Here is a 19,902-nt window from a genome sequence, read left to right as displayed (position 1 = left end):
GAGCTATTAGCGGAACCCGCCCCACATTCCAAACTATCTAGAGAACTAGGTGTGTCAACTCGTGACTTCCTGGCGTGACCAACGTGAACCACGTGACCAACGTGAACCACGTGGCAAGAGTCCAGGTCCTTGTGCCCCCCCCCCCAACTCCTTATCCTATATAAGCTGTAACCCTGTCTCCAATAAACGGAGGCTCTGACAAACCTAGCATGGCCTCCTTCCTCTCTCTCGCCCATTATCTTACAGATAGTACCTCTCCGGGAACCTGGAATTACTGAACTGCAGGGTGGGTTACAACCCCTAGACTAAGTAACCCACCCAAGGCAGTTTATACTTAACCACTGAATCATCCCTCCAGCCCGTACCTTACGATTCTTAGCAGTACCAAAATTGCAATTATAAAGTAACAACAAAGCTAATTTCATGGTGTGTGTGTGGGGAGGGGGGGGTCACCACAGTATGAGGAACTGTATTAAAGGGTCACTGTGTTCTGTCTGTTTTGTTTTTGAGGTAAGATCTCTTTATATAGTCCCGGTTGTCCTAGAACTAACTGGTTATATAGACCAGGATAACCTCAAACTCAAAGAGATCCTCCTGTCTCTGCCTATTGAGTGCTGGGATTAAAGGCAGGTGAGTCCCTCACACTCAGCCAAGCACCAGTTTTTAAGTGGCCAAAGATGGGAGCAAGTCAGGGGGAGCCAAAGTCCTGGGGGAGGGGCATTTTGTTTTTTAGACCACATCAAAGACAGCCCAGGCTGCCCTTGAACTTGCCACCCTGGTAAACCACGTGTAGTTAGGAGCACTTGCTGCTCTTCCAGAGGTACCCAGCACCCACATGGGGGCAGCGCACCACCGCCTGCAACTCCAGCTCCAGGGAATCGGACGCTTCTTCTGGCCTCCAAGGGCATCTGCATGCACATGGCATACACATGAATAAAAATCCATTTTTTAATGCTATTTTAGCTACTATCCTACAGCTGCCCTTCAGCTCCCCAAGTTGACTTTCCTCCCAACTCAGCTGCCCCTGTCACAGAGTCCCAGTCAAGAAGGGGGCAGGACCATTGAGGAAAAGGGTTTACCCTTTCAATGTGCCCTGAAGCCAAGGCAGAATGAATTCTTGCAGGTGACACCTGATGACTGACAGGTGCTCCCATCTGCAACATCCATCTTCTTATGTCCCCGCAGGCAGGCCCCATTCACACACATGACCAGAGATTACGCAAAAGCCCACACCAGCTCTGATGCGTGCTCCAAGCTTCCCTCCTGGTCAGCTATGGCAGCCCCCTGTCCCACCCCTTTTGTTCAGAGACCGGCCAGTCCCAGCTGACTGAAGTTCAGCCCGGGTAGCGGAGTGTATGCCCCCACACACCACCTAGGAATGGGGTATAGGGCGCCACTCAACACTGTAGCTGGTATCTTCCGTGATTCATCAGCCCTGGCTCTGCACCCCCATCCCCGATCCTCCAAATTATCAAGGGACAGCAGGAGTTTCCTTCACCAATAGGTTTTGGGTTTTTGTTTTGGTTTGGTTTTTGGTTTTTTGAGTCAGGGCAAGGTTTCTCTGTGTAGTCCTGTAGTCCTGGCTGTCCTGGAACTCACTCTGTAGACCAGGCTGGCCTCAAATTTACAGAGATCCTATCAATCGGTTTTTACTAACTAAATGAGAGGCAGCTCCTTGCCTTGAGTATGCTCTCCCAACCCAGGCTTGGATGGCCTTTAGATATTTAGGCATGGCTTTCAGAACCAAGGATGTCTATGCCTATCTCTCCCCCACCTCTCCATGCCTTCCCTCTCTCCTGAGCCTTGGAGCCAGTCTTGGAGATTGAGGCTGTGTTGTCCCTGCCTGGATTCTACCAGGAAAGATGATTTGCAAGCTCCCGCACCCCCTGCTTCTCCTTACTGTCTATTTTCTCAAAACTAAGTCTTGGGCTGTGGAGATGGCTCGGTGGATAAGCCTGCTTGCTGTGTAAGTGTAAGGACCTGAATCCAATTCCAAGAACCTATGTAAAAAGCCGGGCGTGGCTGCACCCCTGCAACCCAGCACTGGAATGGGTACACACAGGATAGTGGACTGGGGCAGGTCATGTTGCTTTTCTCACACCCAAGGTTGTGCCCTGACTTTGTCATGCAATGTGACGTTAGCATGTGCAAACACACACACACACACACACACACACACACACACACTCCCCACCGGGATTAATGTGTAAGCCATGGGTTCTGTGTGGTTTGTCTTCTCTTTATAGCTCTGCAGCGGCATTGGAGAGCCTCTGAGGAGAAAGTTCCCAATGAAGGGAGTCTGAACTATTTTCTGCCCTGTCTGTCATGACAACACCAAGGTCCCCGATTCTGGACCCAGCCTCCAGAACAGTGAGCTAAATTAGCATCTCTATTCTGAGTTATGTAAGCTCTGGGGATCCTGTGAGAACAGGCTGAGATACCATCCAGAACACTGCTCACTACGGGCCCAGTTTGTTTCCTGCCAGACAGAATCTCAGAGCTGACACCCATACCCTCTCTGCCGATCTCTTGGAAGGAATTGGGCACCCACCAAAACGTCCACTGTAACTTTCTCCAATTGGTCTCATTTCTGGAAATCTATTTCAAGGGGAAAAAAAACACAAAAAGGGGGAAGCCAAAACATAAAGATGTTTATTGAAGCTCTATTTATAGCGAAAATAAAATATATATAAACAAACATTCAACAAGAAAATGCCATGCAGCCATTTGAAAGTAAGATTCCACATCAACATTGAAAAACATCAAGAAAAAAGTAGCGTAAAAGTCAAATATACATTTACAACCTTGTCAAAGAAAGAAAAAACAGAAACAAGCGAGAAAAAGTGCCCATGAGGAAACCTATTCAGCAGGGCTTTCCGTTTGCCCCCGTGCCATCCTAACCTCCCAAAGCCTGGTGGAGTAAACGGCCTGAACAATCCTTAGGCGTGGGCACCCGGGTCAAGCCTGCTGGGTACTGCTGGAGATGTGCAGACAGACCTTACAACTTGGGGGACCACAAGGCCCTGCCAGAGCCTGTAAGCCGCCCAGAAACAGCCCGGCTACTTGTCCCGGCCCTTGGGCCACCTGTCAAACGTTTGCAAATATCTCCTTTAAATCCCGGGTTCTTCCAGGATTCTCCCAGCCCCAGTCCTCTCTACCTCTCCCGGCTGCTTCTCTCTGGACCCCTGGAGTAAGTAAATCCCCACTGGGTCCTCCTATTGTCATCTGACCAGACCGCTGGTCTGTTTCCTGCTCTGGTCTCAAGACATCTGTTGTTTCAGGAAGTTAAGCTGCCTTTCTAGACAACTTCATCTAACTTATTTCTGAGCTTGAGCAAACTCCCCGTCCTTGGGTCCCAGCCCCTAGTTACCACCCACACGGGCGATACTGCAGAAATCCACTCCCCCCTGGTATTATCTGCACCCTCTTGGGTACTTCAGCCCTCTGGAGGACTGTGAGCTGTCACATGGGGAGGGGCGAGCGGGGGGGGGGGGGGAGGAGACGCAGGACAAAAGGACATTATGACGGTGCTTTTTTTTTTTTCCGTTTTTCTTTTTGCACAAAAACAGTCCATTTATTCAAGTGTTCTCCAGCACAAGTACATTAGAAAGGAGCTTTATTATATTCTTCTGGGCACAAAAAAAAAATGTGATGAAAGCGGAACTTGACAGACTTTCTACATCTGCTGTACGCATTGACCTTTTTAATATTTCATCAACAGCTATGTCACAAGCATCACGTACACAGAGATACAAGGGGACGCCGGGTGGTGCAGCAGGCTGTGTGCGGCCCCCACGCCTTTCCTGGCTGTCCCAGAACCAGACTGTGAAATGTACATTATTATTGTCAATAAATAGAGAAGCAACCCTAACAAAAAAAAAATACAGTGGTAGAAGGATGCTGGGACCAGAAAAAAACAAACAAACAACAATAAAAAAAAAATAAGAAAAGAGAGAGAGGAAGAGGAACCAAAAAGAAAGAGGGCCAAGGGAGGGAAAATTCTGGAAGGTCCTGCACTTAGCTGCGTGGAATGTGGAGTAAAAGCGCTCTGCCACCGGGGTCAAAGCGAAATCGCCTGTAACAGTAAACGTTATTACCAAATCAGCTACGGAGTTTATTTTGCAGTATGAATACATGATTTCCCACGAGAGAGCACCCGCTACTTCGATGCCTCAGCTAAAACACGTGAAATCGCTCACTTAGTTTTCAAGTACAAAGTTAAAATGCCTTTTTAATAATAATATATCAGAGTAAAATAATAGTCTCTTTTAAACTCCACTACAAGAAAACAAAACAAAACATCATTGTCCAGACAGCAGACTTAATTTAACAATATATATTTTTAATAAAATGTGTTTAGCACCTTGTTGAGTCACCTCCTCCCCTCTGCATATTCTAAAGAATTTCAGCTTTTATTTGTTGTTGTTTCTATAGAATTCTAGGGCTGGGCAATCAAATTAGTCTGTAAAATGGGACCAGGTGAGACTTTAGACCACTGCTCATGTCCTCAGGTTCAGGGGTGGGGCCGCTTTAGGAGGACCATTCTATGAGCCCACAGATGAGCTCCACCCAATAGGGGAGCCAGTTACTGGAGTTTCTGGGGTCCCCTAGAGAAGCTGCCAAGTCCCCCACCAGCTAAGGGCCTTCCATATTTCTCCCTCTGGGTCTACTTCTTGGTCTCCAGTGCCTGGGGCTAGAGCCTTTTAGCCAGGTCTTGGAAGCCTGCATACAAGATCCCTATTTCCCAAAGACCTCAGCTCTCTCACCACAAACATGCACAAGCTCACAATGACCCTCACTGACCCTTTCCTTAGCGGTCCCCTGACCTGGCACTGTTGCTCTAATGGGAAAGAGTCAAAAGGGCCATTCTAACTCAACCTCATCACTCAGCAACACCACCTTTGCCGTGTAGTGGGGTGAGAGGCTTCAGCTGTTCTTTGCCATGCGGGGCAACTCGGCGCCCCCACCTCATCACAAGCATGGCGAGCAGTCAAGTGCCAAACTCAGATCTAAACATGGGCTGGTTTAGAAGCTCAGCTGGGCTATTCACACAGCCCGGGGCCAGGGCTCCTACAGCAATCGTTCTTGAAGACAGTCCTGCACCTATCTAAACAGAGCTGGGAATTCACTTTCCTCTGGACACACTGAGTAGTAAGAAATATAGAAACCAACAATCTGTAGTTTTCCTATAAGCACATTCTTTCAAAGTGACTCAGCTTAACTCCCCCCAACTCCTAAACCAGAGGCTTTACCCTGGACACAGCACGTGATGACTGGAACTGAGCATCCCCGGAAGAGAGATGCTATCAGGGCTGGTAGGCCCTTCCAATGTCGGCTTGCCCTACTACCTGCCACTCCCGAATCCACATTCGCGGTTTACCAACAGCCTCAGGGATACTTACTTGCAATCTATCTGCTGCCACACCCAGCCCTGCTGCCAAAATGAAGAGGTCCAGGCTCTTTAGGGGACCCTTTGCTTTCTAATAGGGTATCCGACCCCAGAGATACAGCCTACTGCAGGTTCCCAGGCTTACTGGGTCCTGTGGGGAGGAATTAGCACCAGCTTGGACCCCGCTGGCATGTGTGCCTCCACAGGAGGCCTTGGTTCCGTGACCCTGGCGCTAGCACCGGCAACCTCCCCTGGGCAAGGGCCACAGATCTTTGGCACGAGGCTTCACATGGCACCTGCAGAAGGGAGGCTGTCACTCAGTCCCTAGCACCTTAGTTTCCAGGGAAAACAAGCCTTCTCTTTGGAAAGGAGACCCCACAGGGAACCCCACTGGGGATCCTCCCAGGACCTGGCTCTAGCCTCAGCCATCCACAGTGAGCTCCTATCTGTACAGCACAAGCTTCTCATAACCCCACCTCAGTGCCCACAGCAACCTAGCAGCTTTCATCTGAACGGGATTCCAGAAGCCCCACTTGGAACAGAGGCTGGAGGAAGGGAATCACAGCTGTGCCAAGGTGGCACACTCCCAAAGACTAGGGAGGGGATGGTCAGCGCCTGACTCTACTGGTGCCTCCACGCTACTGTGAGACAAACCCACACAATGGGCTGGGAGGAAAGCTCGTAAACCACCCCATGAGGAATCCACTCTAGGGAACTTGTCACGTCAGGATTGGGTACCCACCTGGAAGCCTCAACTCAGTTCCTTGGGGATGCCACATCCTTCATCATGGAGGCCTCACTCTAAGCCCAAGGACTGGGGAGCACCAGGCCTGGCTGAGGTGGCGCTGGGAAAGGCTAGCTTCTTCACATAAGCAGTGGGCAGAAGTGGAAGAGGAAGGCCCTTGAAGACACTCCTGCCAATAAGAGCTGGGAAGACCTTGGCATTGGCTATAGGGGGAGGGAGCACCCTGGACTGCCTAAGGCAGCCCTCCTCCCCCCCAAGCCCTCCTGCACGGTGCTGGTGGACTCCAGGTCAGAATGGAGCCCTGCTGGAGCAAGGGAGGACGTCATGTCACATTCAGCACAGGGACTTAAAGGGGACAAGCATTCCCCTCTCGTGGATGCTGCGGCCACAGTCTCTACCTGCTGTAGCAGGGAGAACTAGCTGTAGTCTTAAGTTTCTCCAGAGAAAATGAGCAGAGGCGGGCAGGATCACACAGCCCAAGGTGTGACACGCCACCAGCTGGGCTTACTCCTGAGCAGCAACTGAGGGAGCCAAAGCCTTTGTTTGGTTTTATTACTAATTACTAATTTGCTTTATTCCAAAGGTGAGGTTCCCTGTCCCATTTTTATTTTTATTTTTTTTCTTTTCCCAATGGAAGCCCAGTGACCAAGATAGATTTCAATTTGACTCTGGTTGGAGAGAATAGGTAGGGGGAGTTGAGGGCTGACTTGACTGGTGCCTAGAGTTGCAGGTCAGTAACCACAGGCTGCTAACAGAAGAATCTTTGACATCACCAGGGGCAAAAGGTATAGAACACAGACCTGCTAGAGGAAGCACCTGCTTGGACCAAACCTCCTCCTTTTCCTGACTTCAGCACCTAGCAACTTCGAGTCTTCTCTGTCATCAGAGCAACAGAAGTGTGAGAGCTGCATGGGCTGACTCCAGTGTCCTGATCCTGGGGAGAAGTGTGCCAGGAGCCCCCTGGTGTGCGTCCAGACAGAAACAGGTTCCTGTGCACGTGTTAGACTGACTGACTGGTGTGGGGCTGTCTGTGGGAGGGACCCAGGCTCAACACAGAGCCCACTCCCCCCAACCCCCACTGCGTATACTTCTTATACATGACCCTATCTATGTATTTATATGGGGCCTATCATAGGCCCCATCTTTCTAGGGATGCGGTCTTGGGACCATGTGCTTGACAGCACACCTCCCAGCCCCTGCTGGTCCCAGGAGGTGCCGTCCCCCCTCCCATTATAAAATATATATCTCTATATGCCACATATCTACACTCCATCCATCCAGGCAAGCTCTGCCCATTGGGCCCTCACCTTGGGGCCAACAAACACCTTCCCTTCCCACTGCCAACACCAAGCTGCCTGCCCTGGGTAGGAACGAAACACAGTGCGAGCAGGTGGGCCCCAGGTGGCACCGACTCAAGGCGAGAGCCCAGCTGTCAGACCAAACACTAGAAAAGAAACACACGCCATTCCAACCACACACACTAGGAGAGAGGCTGCCCTGGCCTCCCTCCGGCCCTGACACACCGGACTTACGAGGAGGGGAAGAAGAATAAGAAGAGAAGAGTGACTGGCCCGGAGGGTGGGCCTCAGAACGCCCTGGCCACCTAGCTTGTTGCTGTACTGCCCAGTGGCCCACCTGGCCCGAGGGGTGAGAGCCAGGGCACCAGAGCCACTGGGCCTTAGAAGCACCTGCCACCCCCACCCCCCTGCACCTTGGTTTGAAACCTAAAGGGAAGGGTGTTGGGTTTCTGTTTTCTCAAAGAAAATCTGAAAACAAACAATTATAACCAGAACCATAAGAATAATTATAATAAAGGTGTCATCAGCCTTCCAAGTACGAAACTGCAGTCTGTAGAGATGACCAAAAACATCACATTCCAGGACCAGAGCTGCCTTGTGCAGAAGGGACGATGGAGGCCTCATAAAAGAACACACAAAAGGCAACTTAGACGAAAGCACCAGCACGTTTTGTATGTTTTTTTATTTGCTCCAGGTGGGGTTAATGGCAGACTGCTTTCCCTCACCCTGGGTATTTCTGAGCCCACAAGGAGCCTTCCATGTGGCCGACAAATTCAAAATCGCGGGGAAAGTTTTCTCACACCATCTTACCAAGGCAGTCCTTTTAGATTATATTCAAAGGTTATTGCACGAGTCTGGATAAACTCCACACTCAGCTTCCCCGGGTTCTGACCACCTCAGCTTGACCCTGTTTTGGGCAGGGAGAGGCTGGGCGTGGGGGGTGGATATGGAGCTGCCTCCCTCCCCGATCCTGGGCTGACCCCTCTGCACAGAAGGCCGGGTGGAAGCTGATGTCTTTACTCATCCCGCTGTTGTGAAAGCACCGTTATGAAGTCGGGTTGTACAGTAGTTATCAGTACCTTTTATATATATATCTCAGAGCTACCGTATATATATAAACTGTAAACAAGAGGTAACAGCGGCTTCTAGAAACTGGTTTTCTTCAAGGTTCCCTGTATGGTAGGCACCTGAAATACTGTAGAAAAGTGTCTGGTGTGGTGTTCTCAGCGCCCTGCGGCTAGCTGGGTTCTGTTTTGCATGACCAGGAATGGTGCTGTTGAGACTGCTCAGGGGCTGGGAGGGGACTCTGCCTCCTGAGGGTCTCTATTCTGTTCCTGTTTGTGCTCCTATCTGCAGGCTAGAGACAACCAAAGATATATAGAAAAAAAAAAAAAAAACAAAAAAACAAAAAAATATATAAATTTTTATAGAATTTTTCCTCTCTCCCTTTCCTGTCCAAGGTATTACTACTTTCTGTTGTTACTGATTTTGCTGCAATAACCCTCGTTTCAGTCACAGCAAGAAACAAAAACCCAAACGAACAGAAAACCCCTCTGAAAAAGAGTAGAAAACAAAAGGTTTACCTCCTAGGAAAAGGAGGGGAAGAAGGGGAGGGCCTATTTTGATTTTTAAATAGGACTGAAGATTAACATTGAAAACTCAAGAGATGATGTCCAACCCTTTCACAAGGCCAAGCCCTCCGGCATTTCCTCCTCTGTGGTTTGTTTTAAATTCCTTTTTCTCTTCTGGGTGCTGATACTTCTCTCCATCCTCTCGTTCTTGGTGTTTTATTGTGTTTTGTTTTTTGTTTGTTTAACTTTGTTATCATCACTACTGCAGTTTGCCCCCACGTCCCTTACACACAAGCAAAATATTCCTTCAGTGGAGCGAAGAGGTGGCGGATGACCGGCACGCTCCAGGATCGGCCCAGCAGTCTCTGCCTCGCCAAGCGGCTCATGTTGGAGACATCTGTGTAGTGGACAGGGAAGCCAAACACCCTGTGGGAGGAAGGCAGAAAGTGTTGAGTGAGTGTGGGTGCCAGGGCAGTTAGCTCACTCTGCATTCCTGATGTAGGCTGACCTCTCCTTCAGCTGCATGTCAGGCACTCTGTGGAGTTAAAGACAGGTAATATAATCCTAGCTTAGATGTTCATTCACCAGAAACAAACCAAACAAACACCCACACCTCTGGAATACCTCTTGGACATGCTCTACAGATTCCCTGCACATGAGAGCTGGACAGGTACACACAATCAATACACTCAGATTAACCCCAAATGCCCCTTCTGGGAAGAGAGGGGCCCTCCCAGTAGGACTCTGACTTGTTGAGTTCCAGGGGTGCCTGTTGTTCAGGGTGTCTGTGTGAAGTGACCTTTTTGTTTGGCCAAGCCCACCCAGCTGTGGTCCATAAGCATCTACACTGGCCTTCAAAACACATCCAAAATACCCACAATGCAAGTCCAGGAGGGCATGGACTGGGTTGCAGGGCTCCAATGTGCTCTTTGGATGATTTTAAGACCACTTTGAATAAGAACGAGTCAGGAAATATGCAGGTCCTCCCCAGGAGCCTGGCATGTTAAAATCCACTTACAAAATCTGGGGGAAACAAGAATGTGGCAGCCAAGACAGAGCCTTCCTTCAAAGCAGCCCTGGCCAGACACAAGCACCCAGTACAGCTACCTTTCCATCTCAGTGCACCAGAGGATGTCTTCCTTCTCATTCATGAAGACGGGGAAATGCTGGTCTTTGCCCTGCTTTATGGAGTTTGACCTGGTGGTAATGGTCCTCACTTTGCTGAACTAGAAGACGAAGAGGAAGAGGAATGAGCATCACTCACTGATAACTGACTGGCTGGCTGGTCCAGTCCATTCAGGTCACTGAGTATGAGCCTCCTTCCTGGTCCGTGTCTCCCTTCCCACTCTGAGGTCACTTGGGCATTCCTGGTAATAGCTAATCAGCCTAGAGGCAGCAGCTGTGACTACCTCACTCCTCAATCTCCAAAACAGTGGCTCTCTTCGGAGTATCAGTGACTCAGCAGTCTAAAGGCACACGGTGGGGACCACCAGTCCGGACAGCGAGACTGCATGGGCCACAGGAGAGACTCCTCCAGAGAGAAATTACATTACAGGAGGTTGTTCTCCATGCTGCAGGCTTTGAGGTCCCATCAACACAAGAACAAAACAGAAATTGATCTTTTCTTTTTAAGCGGAAGAACAATTTTATTAGAGCTTATAAGAAAAACTCCAGGAGAGGCAAAGCTGCAACTTTCAGCAGCTGCCTGGAAGAGAGAAGGGGAAAATGCCATGCCGTTCAAGCAAGCGTGTAGATCAGACACATGGTGGACAAGCAGCCGTGTGTCGAGGAGGGCGGCATTAGAGACCGAGTGAGGAAGCCCAAAGAATCCAGAAAAAAAAAGGGCACTCTTAAGTCCTAGTCAGGATTCAAAAAAAGAAGGGGGGAGGTAGAAAAGTTGCCCATGTCTGGGTCGGAAGGGGGCAGACCCAGCCAAGCCTCATAGGGACTGATCTAGGTAGTAGGGAGACACCCAACCTAAAAAGCTCAGGGCTGGAGAGGCGGCTCAGGGACTAAGGAGCAAGGGCTACTTTGCCAGAGGACCTAGATCCGATTCCTAGCACCTACATGGAGGCTCACAGTTTTCCACTCTGCTTCCAGGGGCTGTGACATCCGGTTCTGGCTTCCGCGTGTGCACATGTCGTGGTGCAGAGGACACGCCCGCAAATGTCCATATACATACACTAACCAAGTACACCCAGAACCCTGCTAGAGACCCTTCAGTGGAGGTGGGATTAAGGGTCAGCAGGCTTAGCCCATTCCCTGGCCAACTGGCTATATGATCCCACACCATCCCAAGAGGACAGGTGGTGCACGGCTCTGCCACGCACCACCTGATCTTGCCATCAGCTACCGCCCCCCATTGTCCTGGGTGCTGAGGCTGACCTTGGCTATTCTGCCGTGTTCCAGACACTCCTGCAGCTCCAGCTTATCATTCACAGTGGATGCCAATGGCCTAGGAAGCAAGAGGCACCATGGCAGCGCAGAGCAAGGAAAGCCCTATCCAGGTGCCAACCCCCAGCAGCCATGGGACTCAGAGCAAGGTCTGGAGCCCTCCACCCCAAATAGACACACAGCATAACCCCCTATATCCATGACTGTTCATAAGCAACCACACAAGCCTCAATCGTTGTGGGCACATAAATTTAAAACCCATTACTCCTGGCTTTACCACAAAGCAAGCTGTATCTTGATTTGTGGTTACTATTTCATGGGTGGGTATGGTGGCTGGAGGTGATCGGAATATAAACCTTAGAGGCACACTTTACGACTCAGTTTCTCCAGAAACGTCCAGTGCTAAGGAGGTAGAGGTCCAAGAGTTACAAATCTGAGGCTAATCTGAGCTATGTGGGACAAAAATTTTGTTCCAAAATGTAAAATTCTGTGTTGCTGTGTTGTATTTCAGGGGCAGCCTGGGAGAGGAAAGGCCTTCCCTAGGCTAAGAATTAGCTGGGTGCAATGACACAGTCTATCAAGATGGGGAAGAAGCAAGGCTTCCTGAGTCCGAGGCCCGACTAGACGACATAGTGAGACCCTGTCCCAGACACCAGGGCTGGGGTTGTAGCTCAAAGTTACAGCACTTGCTTACTGTGTGCAACAAAGACTAGGTCTCACCTGCAATATCCACTTTCTCAAGAAAGTGTTTAAATACACACACGAACAACAGAGCAGCAGCCGCTCTCAGCAGAGGCAGTTCAGGCTGGACCCTCAGCGTTCCCCCCTCCTTGGGCTTCCTGCCTGCAGCCACTCTTCTCATATCCCCCATGCCAGGAGCGCTCACCAACCTGTTCATACCAGGAAGGTTACCCCAGAAGTAACGGGCTCTGTGTGCAGCAGACACTTCTTTGGCATCAATCATCACAGGGTTGGACTGTAAAACAGGAGATGGTTTCAAATGAGCAAAGAAGGAATTAACTGCTGGGTAACCGGACTGGCCGGGGCCTTATGCCCGAGGCACTTCTGTCTCAGGAAGCCAGACACTGGGACAGTGTGAAGGCCCAATGAAAAGCCAGAATAAACCTAAATACATCCCACATGTGCTTGCTAGAACATTCTAGACAGACCAGCACAATCCAAATGAACTCTCTGTAATGACAACAGCCACTGTGTCTCCTGTGTGTGCTTCACATGAGGCTCACTCTTGTAGGATAGCTACAAGGCTGTGGGCCCCATCAGACCACCCAGGAGTTCAGGAGAGCAGGCTCTGATACGCCTGTGCTTACTGCGCCCGAGATACTGAGCTAGAGATAACGGGAGCAGGGGCCGGCAGCCCACCCCAAGAATGCCCTGGGTAGCAGCACCACCCACCCCGTGTATGGCTTGTACTTGGCTCAGTGCTAAACTGGGGCTCACATCATAGGAAATGAAAGCAGAGATGAGCCACAATTTCATCTCAGGTGCAGGGTGCCAGGGAGTGAGCATGGGCCATTCTGGTCAGGAAAAAAAAAAAACCTGAACATGAGTTCTCTATAGAACCCAAGTCTCAGGAGTCTAGCCCCAGCCTACTCTTTTGACCTGAAGCCTACTACCATGCCACCTCTTGGAGTACGTAAGACCACTCTTTCTACGAGGACCTCTAGCATAAGCCACCGGTCCCCAGCTGCACCATGCAGACAAGTCAGGGATGAAGCAGCGCTTCACGGCAGAAGCCATTAGTGAGCTGGCCAAACCAAGGTTGCTGGCTATACCTCGAGAAATCGTGAGATGTCCCTCTTGTCACTAACGCCCATGGCCACCACATTCTCAAAGAGCCAGAAGAAGGGGCGGTCATCTCCCTCCTTGGGCCGCGCATCATGCAGGAGGCGGTAGAACTCAAAGAAGAGCCGGCCAGTACCCTCTGAGAGGTTGGAAGAAAGAGAAAGCCATCAGCTGGGGCTGTTTGCATTGGACAGTGGTGAGGCTTGGGCATGGGACGGTGAGGGAAAGGGGTCACTGGAGGAGGTGCCAAGGCAGAAATGTCCAAAGTGGAGAAGTACCAGCGCAAAAAGCAGGAGCCAAGTGGATACCTACCATAAAGTCCCTTCCGGGCAGGGTTGACGATGGAGAGGTCATTGCAGGGACTACCCCCAATCACGAGATCAAATGGGCCCCACTCCTGGATCTAGAAGGACAAAGGTAATGTGACGGGCCAGCTGTTGAAAAGTTCTGTGAGTCTAACAGTCATTGAGGCTTGACTTCTTGGTGAGCAAACAGACCCAGCAAGAGCCCAGGAGGTGTCAAGCAGAAAAAAAAAAACAAAAACAAAAAACTCAGCCTTTCCCAAGGTGGGGGAGGAATTGCCAGAGTCACATGAATGCCCCCCACCCCCGGAGTTGCAGAGATCTATACAAGGGCACCAGGCTCTAAGAGGAAGACTGCCAGCACTCCCTTAACCCCCTGGAATGGGAGACTGGTAAAAGAATTTGCTAGAAGCACCTAGATGACAGCCTCTCCTCTTTCCAGTCCAGAACACATTACCCCCAAAAGCCCTGAAGCCAGAGAACAGCAAACTCTCCATTTTACACAGGCTGGGGGCTGAACCAGGGCTTCAAGGTCTCTGGACAAGGGTTCTATAATTCTACCTCTGGCCCCCAAATTCCATTTCTAATCTGCTCATCACCCTCACAAGCCACAGAAGTAAAATGGAAGGGCGGGAGGAGACATGACAGACTGAGGTGAAGGTGGTGACATCCCAGCTGAGGCACTGGGGGAAAAGAGACATCCCGCAAACAGACATACATGCTTCTGTGTGACGCTGCGGACGTCCCCGACGTACATGATCTTTCCCTGGTGCCGCACCATGCCCACCGTGATGGAGTCCTCACACACCTCTGAGGCAATGTAGCGGTCCACTTGGATGCCCAGGTCTTTTAGCACCAGGAGCCCTGTACCAGCCAGCATAGAGCAAGGACTATCACCCAGAGCCCTCAAGCTGATACCTGGTCTTAAAGACTTGTCTTGCCAACTGCACATGGGGCCACGTGTAGGCGTGAGTTTCACCTTGCCCACATAAAGCTCCCTGATATCTTTTCCCAATCAAAGCAGATAAGCACAGACAAGCAATACGCTGTGCTTCAGTTCTGCCTATAAGAAAGGTAGCTAAAGCCAGGAGACTAACCAACACAGCAGGTGGTTTTAGATCCAGAGGGAACAGCTATTTCTTCAGAGGCCTTCTCCTCTCAGTTTCCATGGTGCTAACTTACTACCTATTACTTCCTGTTGAAATTCTATGCAATCACATGACACGATGGAACAGCACTTGCCCAGCTCCTCAACAGCCCCCTAGAACCACTTCTCAACCTCAGTTAATTTTCCCCATCTTGGATTGCAAATGTCAGAGTCCCCTCATTTATCATATATACTGTTCTGCCTGCATGTACATCTGTAGGCCAGAAGAGGGCACCAGATCTCATTAAAGATGGTTGTGAGCCACCATGTGGGTGCTGGGAATTGAACTCAGAACCTCTGGAAGAGCAGACCTCTTAACCTCTGAGCCTTCTCTCCAGCCCTAGTTTTTCCTTAACTAGCAAAGGTGACTTCTTTACCAGACTCCCCATCAGTGCTGCCTACCCAGGGAGGGGCACAAAAAATGAGGGACCGTGGCACCATTTCTATGCTCCCAATAGGTCTTCTCAGGGAGCTTCTACAGTCTTAGGTGTAACATGATACTGTTTTAATTTTTTTAGACAAAGCCTCACTATGTCGCCTCAGCTGGCTAGAACTTGCTATATAAGACCAAACTGGCCTCAAACTCAGAGATCTATTTGCCTCTGCCTCCTGAGGGCTGAGATTAAAGGTGTGAACACCATGCCCAGCCTTTAACAAGCAATAGTAATCATCCTGCTATTGTTTGATTTTTGAAACACAACCCAGGGCGGCCTTGAACTAGCTGTGTAGCCTATGAATGAAATCCTGACCCTCTTGCCTCTGTCCAAATACTGGAATGATGGACGCACTATCATTCCCAGTTCTTAAGTCATTTAGCTTTATCAGATACACAAACATACTACTCTACTCTTCACAGGCCAGTCCCTCAGAACCCATGGCACTCACCTGTAGCAATTCCATCAAACAGAGATAGCACCCGGATGGGCTTCCTCTTTTCAGCTGGGACAGGTGGGTAAACCTTCGGCGGGTCCTAAGTGGTGAATGCCATTAGTCAGGTCCATGCCTAGGTCTGCCCCAGCTTCCCGTCCTGTACTGGCCCCTCAGTTGAGAACTATAGGCCTCCTAGATTGATCTGTACAACTTCATGCACCTCTCACTCCCTTCTGCAAGCCATCCAGGCCCCATAGCCCACTGAATTGCTCTCAGAGACCAGCCTCAGGAAGGTGCGATCACAGCCTGGACAGTACTCACAAATTCCTGGTCATGGTTATTGGCAAAGAACATCTGGAGCCTTGACGGCCAGTCTTCCCGTCTCCGCAGCAGGCCATAGGTGCCCTTGTGCCCACACATATAGCAGTTCCAGGGGTCTTCCTTAATGGCTGCTTGGGCAGCTCCTGGCCCCACCAAGAGATCCACACACTCGACACAAAAGCACCTGGAAGAAAGCCCAATGAAGAGGGCAGAGTCTCAGACCCAATCTAAAGTATAGGGGTAGGCAGGAGTGCTGGCTGGGGCAGCGGGCACTGGTGCAAACGTGGGTGGCAGGTGAGTAGTAAGGACCCAGCCTGGGGCTCTGTGGGCGGGGCCCGAGGGCTCACCTACAGCAGTTGTTGTTCCCGCACATGAGCACCTCGCGCCCCCCACAGCAGATGGTGCAATAGGACTGGTACCCGTCGTCGTCGTACTGGTATGCACACTCCAAGAAGCAGTTCTAGGGGGAATGTGAAGGGTCAGAAGCACCAGTGCAGGGGTGGGGCAGCAGAACCAAAGGAAAACAGGCTCTGACCCTGAAAGCAAGGTGGAGAAGGGAACCGCCCACCCATAGTTCCACGCCGCAGCCTGCTGCAGGGGCTCCCAAAGGCATGCATGGCAACTCACCTCTCAGTCAGCCTGCCTCTCTGCCACCCACCCTTCACCCATTGCTTTAAGTCCCACTCCTGCCCACGTGGGGCAACACTCCAGCGTGCAAGGATCTTTCCTGACGTAAACCAGAACAAGCCTCAGTCTTTGGAGCCTAAGTGCACTGTGGGTTCTGCATCACATTCAGTCGGGTGCTGGGTCCCAACGCCAAGTGACAGCAAGGAGGTCACCTCTTTAGGAGGGTTGTGTCCCTACCTTACAGTTCTGGCACATGCCACCAATGAAGAGTGGGTGCTCCAGGGTGACATTGAGGCTTCCACATGAGATACAAATGTCTGTAAGATAACAGGATGCCATAAGCAGCCACCCAGCCATCCAGCCATCCCTGGAGTTCCTGTCCACAGGGGGCTAGAGTCCAGCTAATACAATATCCACCAAAGCGCTGCCACAACAGCAGCCAACACCGGTAGCTCACAGACATAACCTTAGTGCTTGAGAGGCTGAGAAAAATCTCCTATCAGCCTGGACTACAAACTGAGTTCAAGACAAGCCTGAGGGACAGGAGACAAAGGCAAAACCAGCAAAGGCCTGCAGAGACAGACGGTTCAAGGAAATATGAGGGTCCAAGTTCAGACCCTCTGCGCCCATATTAAAAAGTCAGGCACAGTGCACCAACTGTCATGGGACAGACAAAGAAAGGAACATGTGTCAAGTCCAGTGGGAGTCATGGGGCAAGTTGGGGGTAAACATAACTGTATATGCACATGAAATTTTCAAAGTTAAAAAAAGGAAAAAAGCCAGGCATAGCAGTGTATGCATGTAATCCCACTGTGGGGAGGGAGAAGGTGGGGACACTGGCCATCCAGCTCAGATGAAATTTCACAGCTCCTGGTTCGCTGAGACCCTGTCTCATGAGATAGAGCGCAGTTGAGGAGAACACCTGACATCAGCCTGGGCCCTCCACAAACACACGCATAACACATATATGCAAGTGTGCTCATTCACAAAATATCCTGCATACTTTCACTGAATGGTAGCAGTTGGTCCCTAATCTCAGAAGCTCACTCATCTCTTTCGGCTAAACCACCACCCAGGAATAGGACAACTCAGGGACAAAACCCATTCATGAGAACATGGTGTGGGTCAAAGTTGCCCTGCAGGGCTTCCTCGGGCAGTCCTCCTGTCCTGTCCCGTCCAGTTCCTAATGACACGAGACTACTGGATTAGGGGAGGTGGATACCGGCTAAAAAGGTAAAGAATGAAAATGGCAAGGTTGACTTCAGTCAAGGTCAACCAAGGCCACAAGGAACACCCTTCTCTGAATCCAGTGGGGGTATTCCCAAATCCTAAAGAACAGGAGCATCAGTTGGATGGAGACGGTGGGTTGTGCAGATAGGACCCTGTTCTCACAATACTCCAACCTTCCCAAGAACCCATGCCAATGCCACTCCACAACTATGGCCACACTGACTGTGAGGAGCAAACCAACCACCCTCCAGGCCAGGCCACACTTACCCTCGATGTTTCTGCACTTCTGCCGCACCTCATACACTAGCCGCTCTGCAGAGGACAAAAGCCTACCTTAGGAGGATGCCCAGATGGCTCAGGACGGACACCCACCCAGGTGATGTCCGACCCTTGGGACTCTCAATTCCCTCTCCAGAGTCCGGCTCCTACCTCTTGTGCGTTCATCAATGATCTCCTTGACCTTAGGCTTCTCTGTTGTGCTCTTTCTGGGCTTCTTGGCTGGTGGGGGTGGTGCATATGCAGCTGCCTCAGGCTCAACCCACATGTCTGTGTAAACTTCCTTGTATGGATTCTTCTCCTCTGCACCAAGAAGACAGGTGACCACACTAGTTACAGGCTGATCCTGTAACTGATACCCACAGCGGGGCACCACACTGGCCCAGATGCTTCCTTCCCGCTCCAGGCTCCAGTTCTGGGGTTCTGGTGAGTCAAAGGATGACAGGGTACTTTGGAAAGGCAGAGTAGCACACCCAGAGGAGCCTGGGATGCAATTTCTATCTGCCTCACTGTGGGGTATCTGTAGCTCTCCAGGTCCAGAATGCACTGGAACAGACCACTTACCTTCTGGTGGCTCTAGGCCCTTGGGACCAGAGGGCTGGAAGCCCCCAAGGGCCCACTCAATCATCTGCTTGTTCTGCACCTCCACAGCCTTGCCAGAGTCATTTTCGTCACTGTCATGGCAAGCTGGAAACAGCTTCCCAGCACGGCTGCTGGCCACCTAGCAGGGAAAAGTAGGGACAGGTTAGATGACAAGTAAAACCCAACTCAGAGCAACAAAGAACTGCCAGGAAGGGGAGTGGAGATGCCCGCCCAACAGCCTCAGTCCCAGTGAAGCAGGATCCAACTTCCAGGAGTCCTGGGAGCCCCACGAGCTAAGCTCTCCGGAGCTGCTGGGGAAACACTCACCTGGAGGACTTCGTAGATGGCTTTGCGGTACATGGGCTGCTTATTGTAGGTGGCCTGGTGGAACGCACTGCAGAAGGAGCTCAGTGGCATGAGCTTCTCCACGCACACCTAGGGACAAAGCCACCCTCAGTTTGTTCCTCCTATGAGACATGGTTTTATCCTACAACTGCACGACCTGGCACTCTCTGTGTAGGTCGGGGTGGTCTTGAACTTGTGATCCTCCAGCTTCAGCAGAATTACCATATCCAGTTGTTCCCTATACAGTTAAGCCATGTACCTAGTAACTGCTAACCAAGAGAACACTAGAGAGTCACTGGGCCCTTGGGGGACCAGAGGCATTGACAAAAGTGACAAACAGGAACAGAGGAGCTCAGAGCAAGAGTGGGAAAATACTGAAGGGCCCCTGGCAAGGGACAGGCCAGCAACCTTTCTGCTCAGTTCAATGACCACTATGGCTTCTTCCACTGAACCCATACAGTAGGGCAAATACAGTATATTTTTAATGTCCTTATTCTAGAATATTCTGCACCGAGCAGAATCTAGGCCACAGAACCAAGCCCTCTTATTCTCTCCCCCACCTCCTGACCACCAAGAGCCCAACTCACCACTGAGAACTTGCCGTCTCCGAACCACATGACCCAGCGAGTGCCTTCAGCGGCTCGGCTCCGGCCTGTCATCCACCAAGACACAATCCGGCCTGGCCACCAGGAGAAGCCCCGAAGTTTCCCCCACACCAGCTCTCCAATGCCAAAACCCCGGCCATCCTGGAGCACCAAGGAGCAAAAGTCATTTAAACAGCAGTCACAAGTTCCAGTCACCCTGAAACCTCCCAGAGCACAACCCCAGTCCTGGGCATGAGGGAAGGAGAGAAAGCCCAGTGGGAATGTAGAGGTGAGGTCAGTCAGTATCCCCTTGAAGCCCTGCAAGCAGCCAGGAGGAGACAGACAGCATGAGGAAAGAGGAAGGAGCAGCTGACAGTGACAAGACCCCAGGAGCAGAGAAACCCTCTCGAAAAACCAA

The 19,902-nt window shown here is 50.9% G+C and overlaps 1 protein-coding gene across 6 annotated transcripts in view; it reads right to left on the bottom strand.

The window, feature by feature from the left end:
- Positions 1 to 2,631: 2,631 nt before the first annotated feature.
- Positions 2,632 to 19,902, bottom strand: part of LOC121439584 (DNA (cytosine-5)-methyltransferase 3A) — a 136,259-nt gene continuing 118,988 nt past the window's right edge. For 5 of the 6 annotated variants that reach the window (XM_041640099.1, XM_041640097.1, XM_041640096.1 and 2 more), the window contains exons 8-23: positions 19,488 to 19,646; positions 18,883 to 18,990; positions 18,538 to 18,694; positions 18,127 to 18,276; positions 17,965 to 18,009; positions 16,705 to 16,784; positions 16,188 to 16,300; positions 15,841 to 16,024; positions 15,535 to 15,619; positions 14,221 to 14,366; positions 13,513 to 13,603; positions 13,191 to 13,339; positions 12,288 to 12,373; positions 11,389 to 11,458; positions 10,111 to 10,229; positions 2,632 to 9,429 (exon numbers count right to left, since the gene is read on the bottom strand). In XM_041640099.1, coding sequence (XP_041496033.1) covers positions 9,288 to 9,429; positions 10,111 to 10,229; positions 11,389 to 11,458; positions 12,288 to 12,373; positions 13,191 to 13,339; positions 13,513 to 13,603; positions 14,221 to 14,366; positions 15,535 to 15,619; positions 15,841 to 16,024; positions 16,188 to 16,300; positions 16,705 to 16,784; positions 17,965 to 18,009; positions 18,127 to 18,276; positions 18,538 to 18,694; positions 18,883 to 18,990; positions 19,488 to 19,646 — 1,884 coding nt within the window. In that variant the 3' untranslated portion in view covers positions 2,632 to 9,287. The remainder of the gene's footprint in view (positions 9,430 to 10,110; positions 10,230 to 11,388; positions 11,459 to 12,287; positions 12,374 to 13,190; positions 13,340 to 13,512; positions 13,604 to 14,220; positions 14,367 to 15,534; positions 15,620 to 15,840; positions 16,025 to 16,187; positions 16,301 to 16,704; positions 16,785 to 17,964; positions 18,010 to 18,126; positions 18,277 to 18,537; positions 18,695 to 18,882; positions 18,991 to 19,487; positions 19,647 to 19,902) is intronic. The other variant, XM_041640100.1, reaches the window with a different exon arrangement.

The sequence above is a fragment of the Microtus oregoni genome, unplaced genomic scaffold (assembly GCF_018167655.1).
Source record: "Microtus oregoni isolate MIOR12 unplaced genomic scaffold, Mior012 000062F_ref0000492, whole genome shotgun sequence".
NCBI classification, from domain to species: domain Eukaryota; kingdom Metazoa; phylum Chordata; class Mammalia; order Rodentia; family Cricetidae; genus Microtus; species Microtus oregoni.
This window is presented reverse-complemented; position numbering and strand designations above follow the sequence as displayed.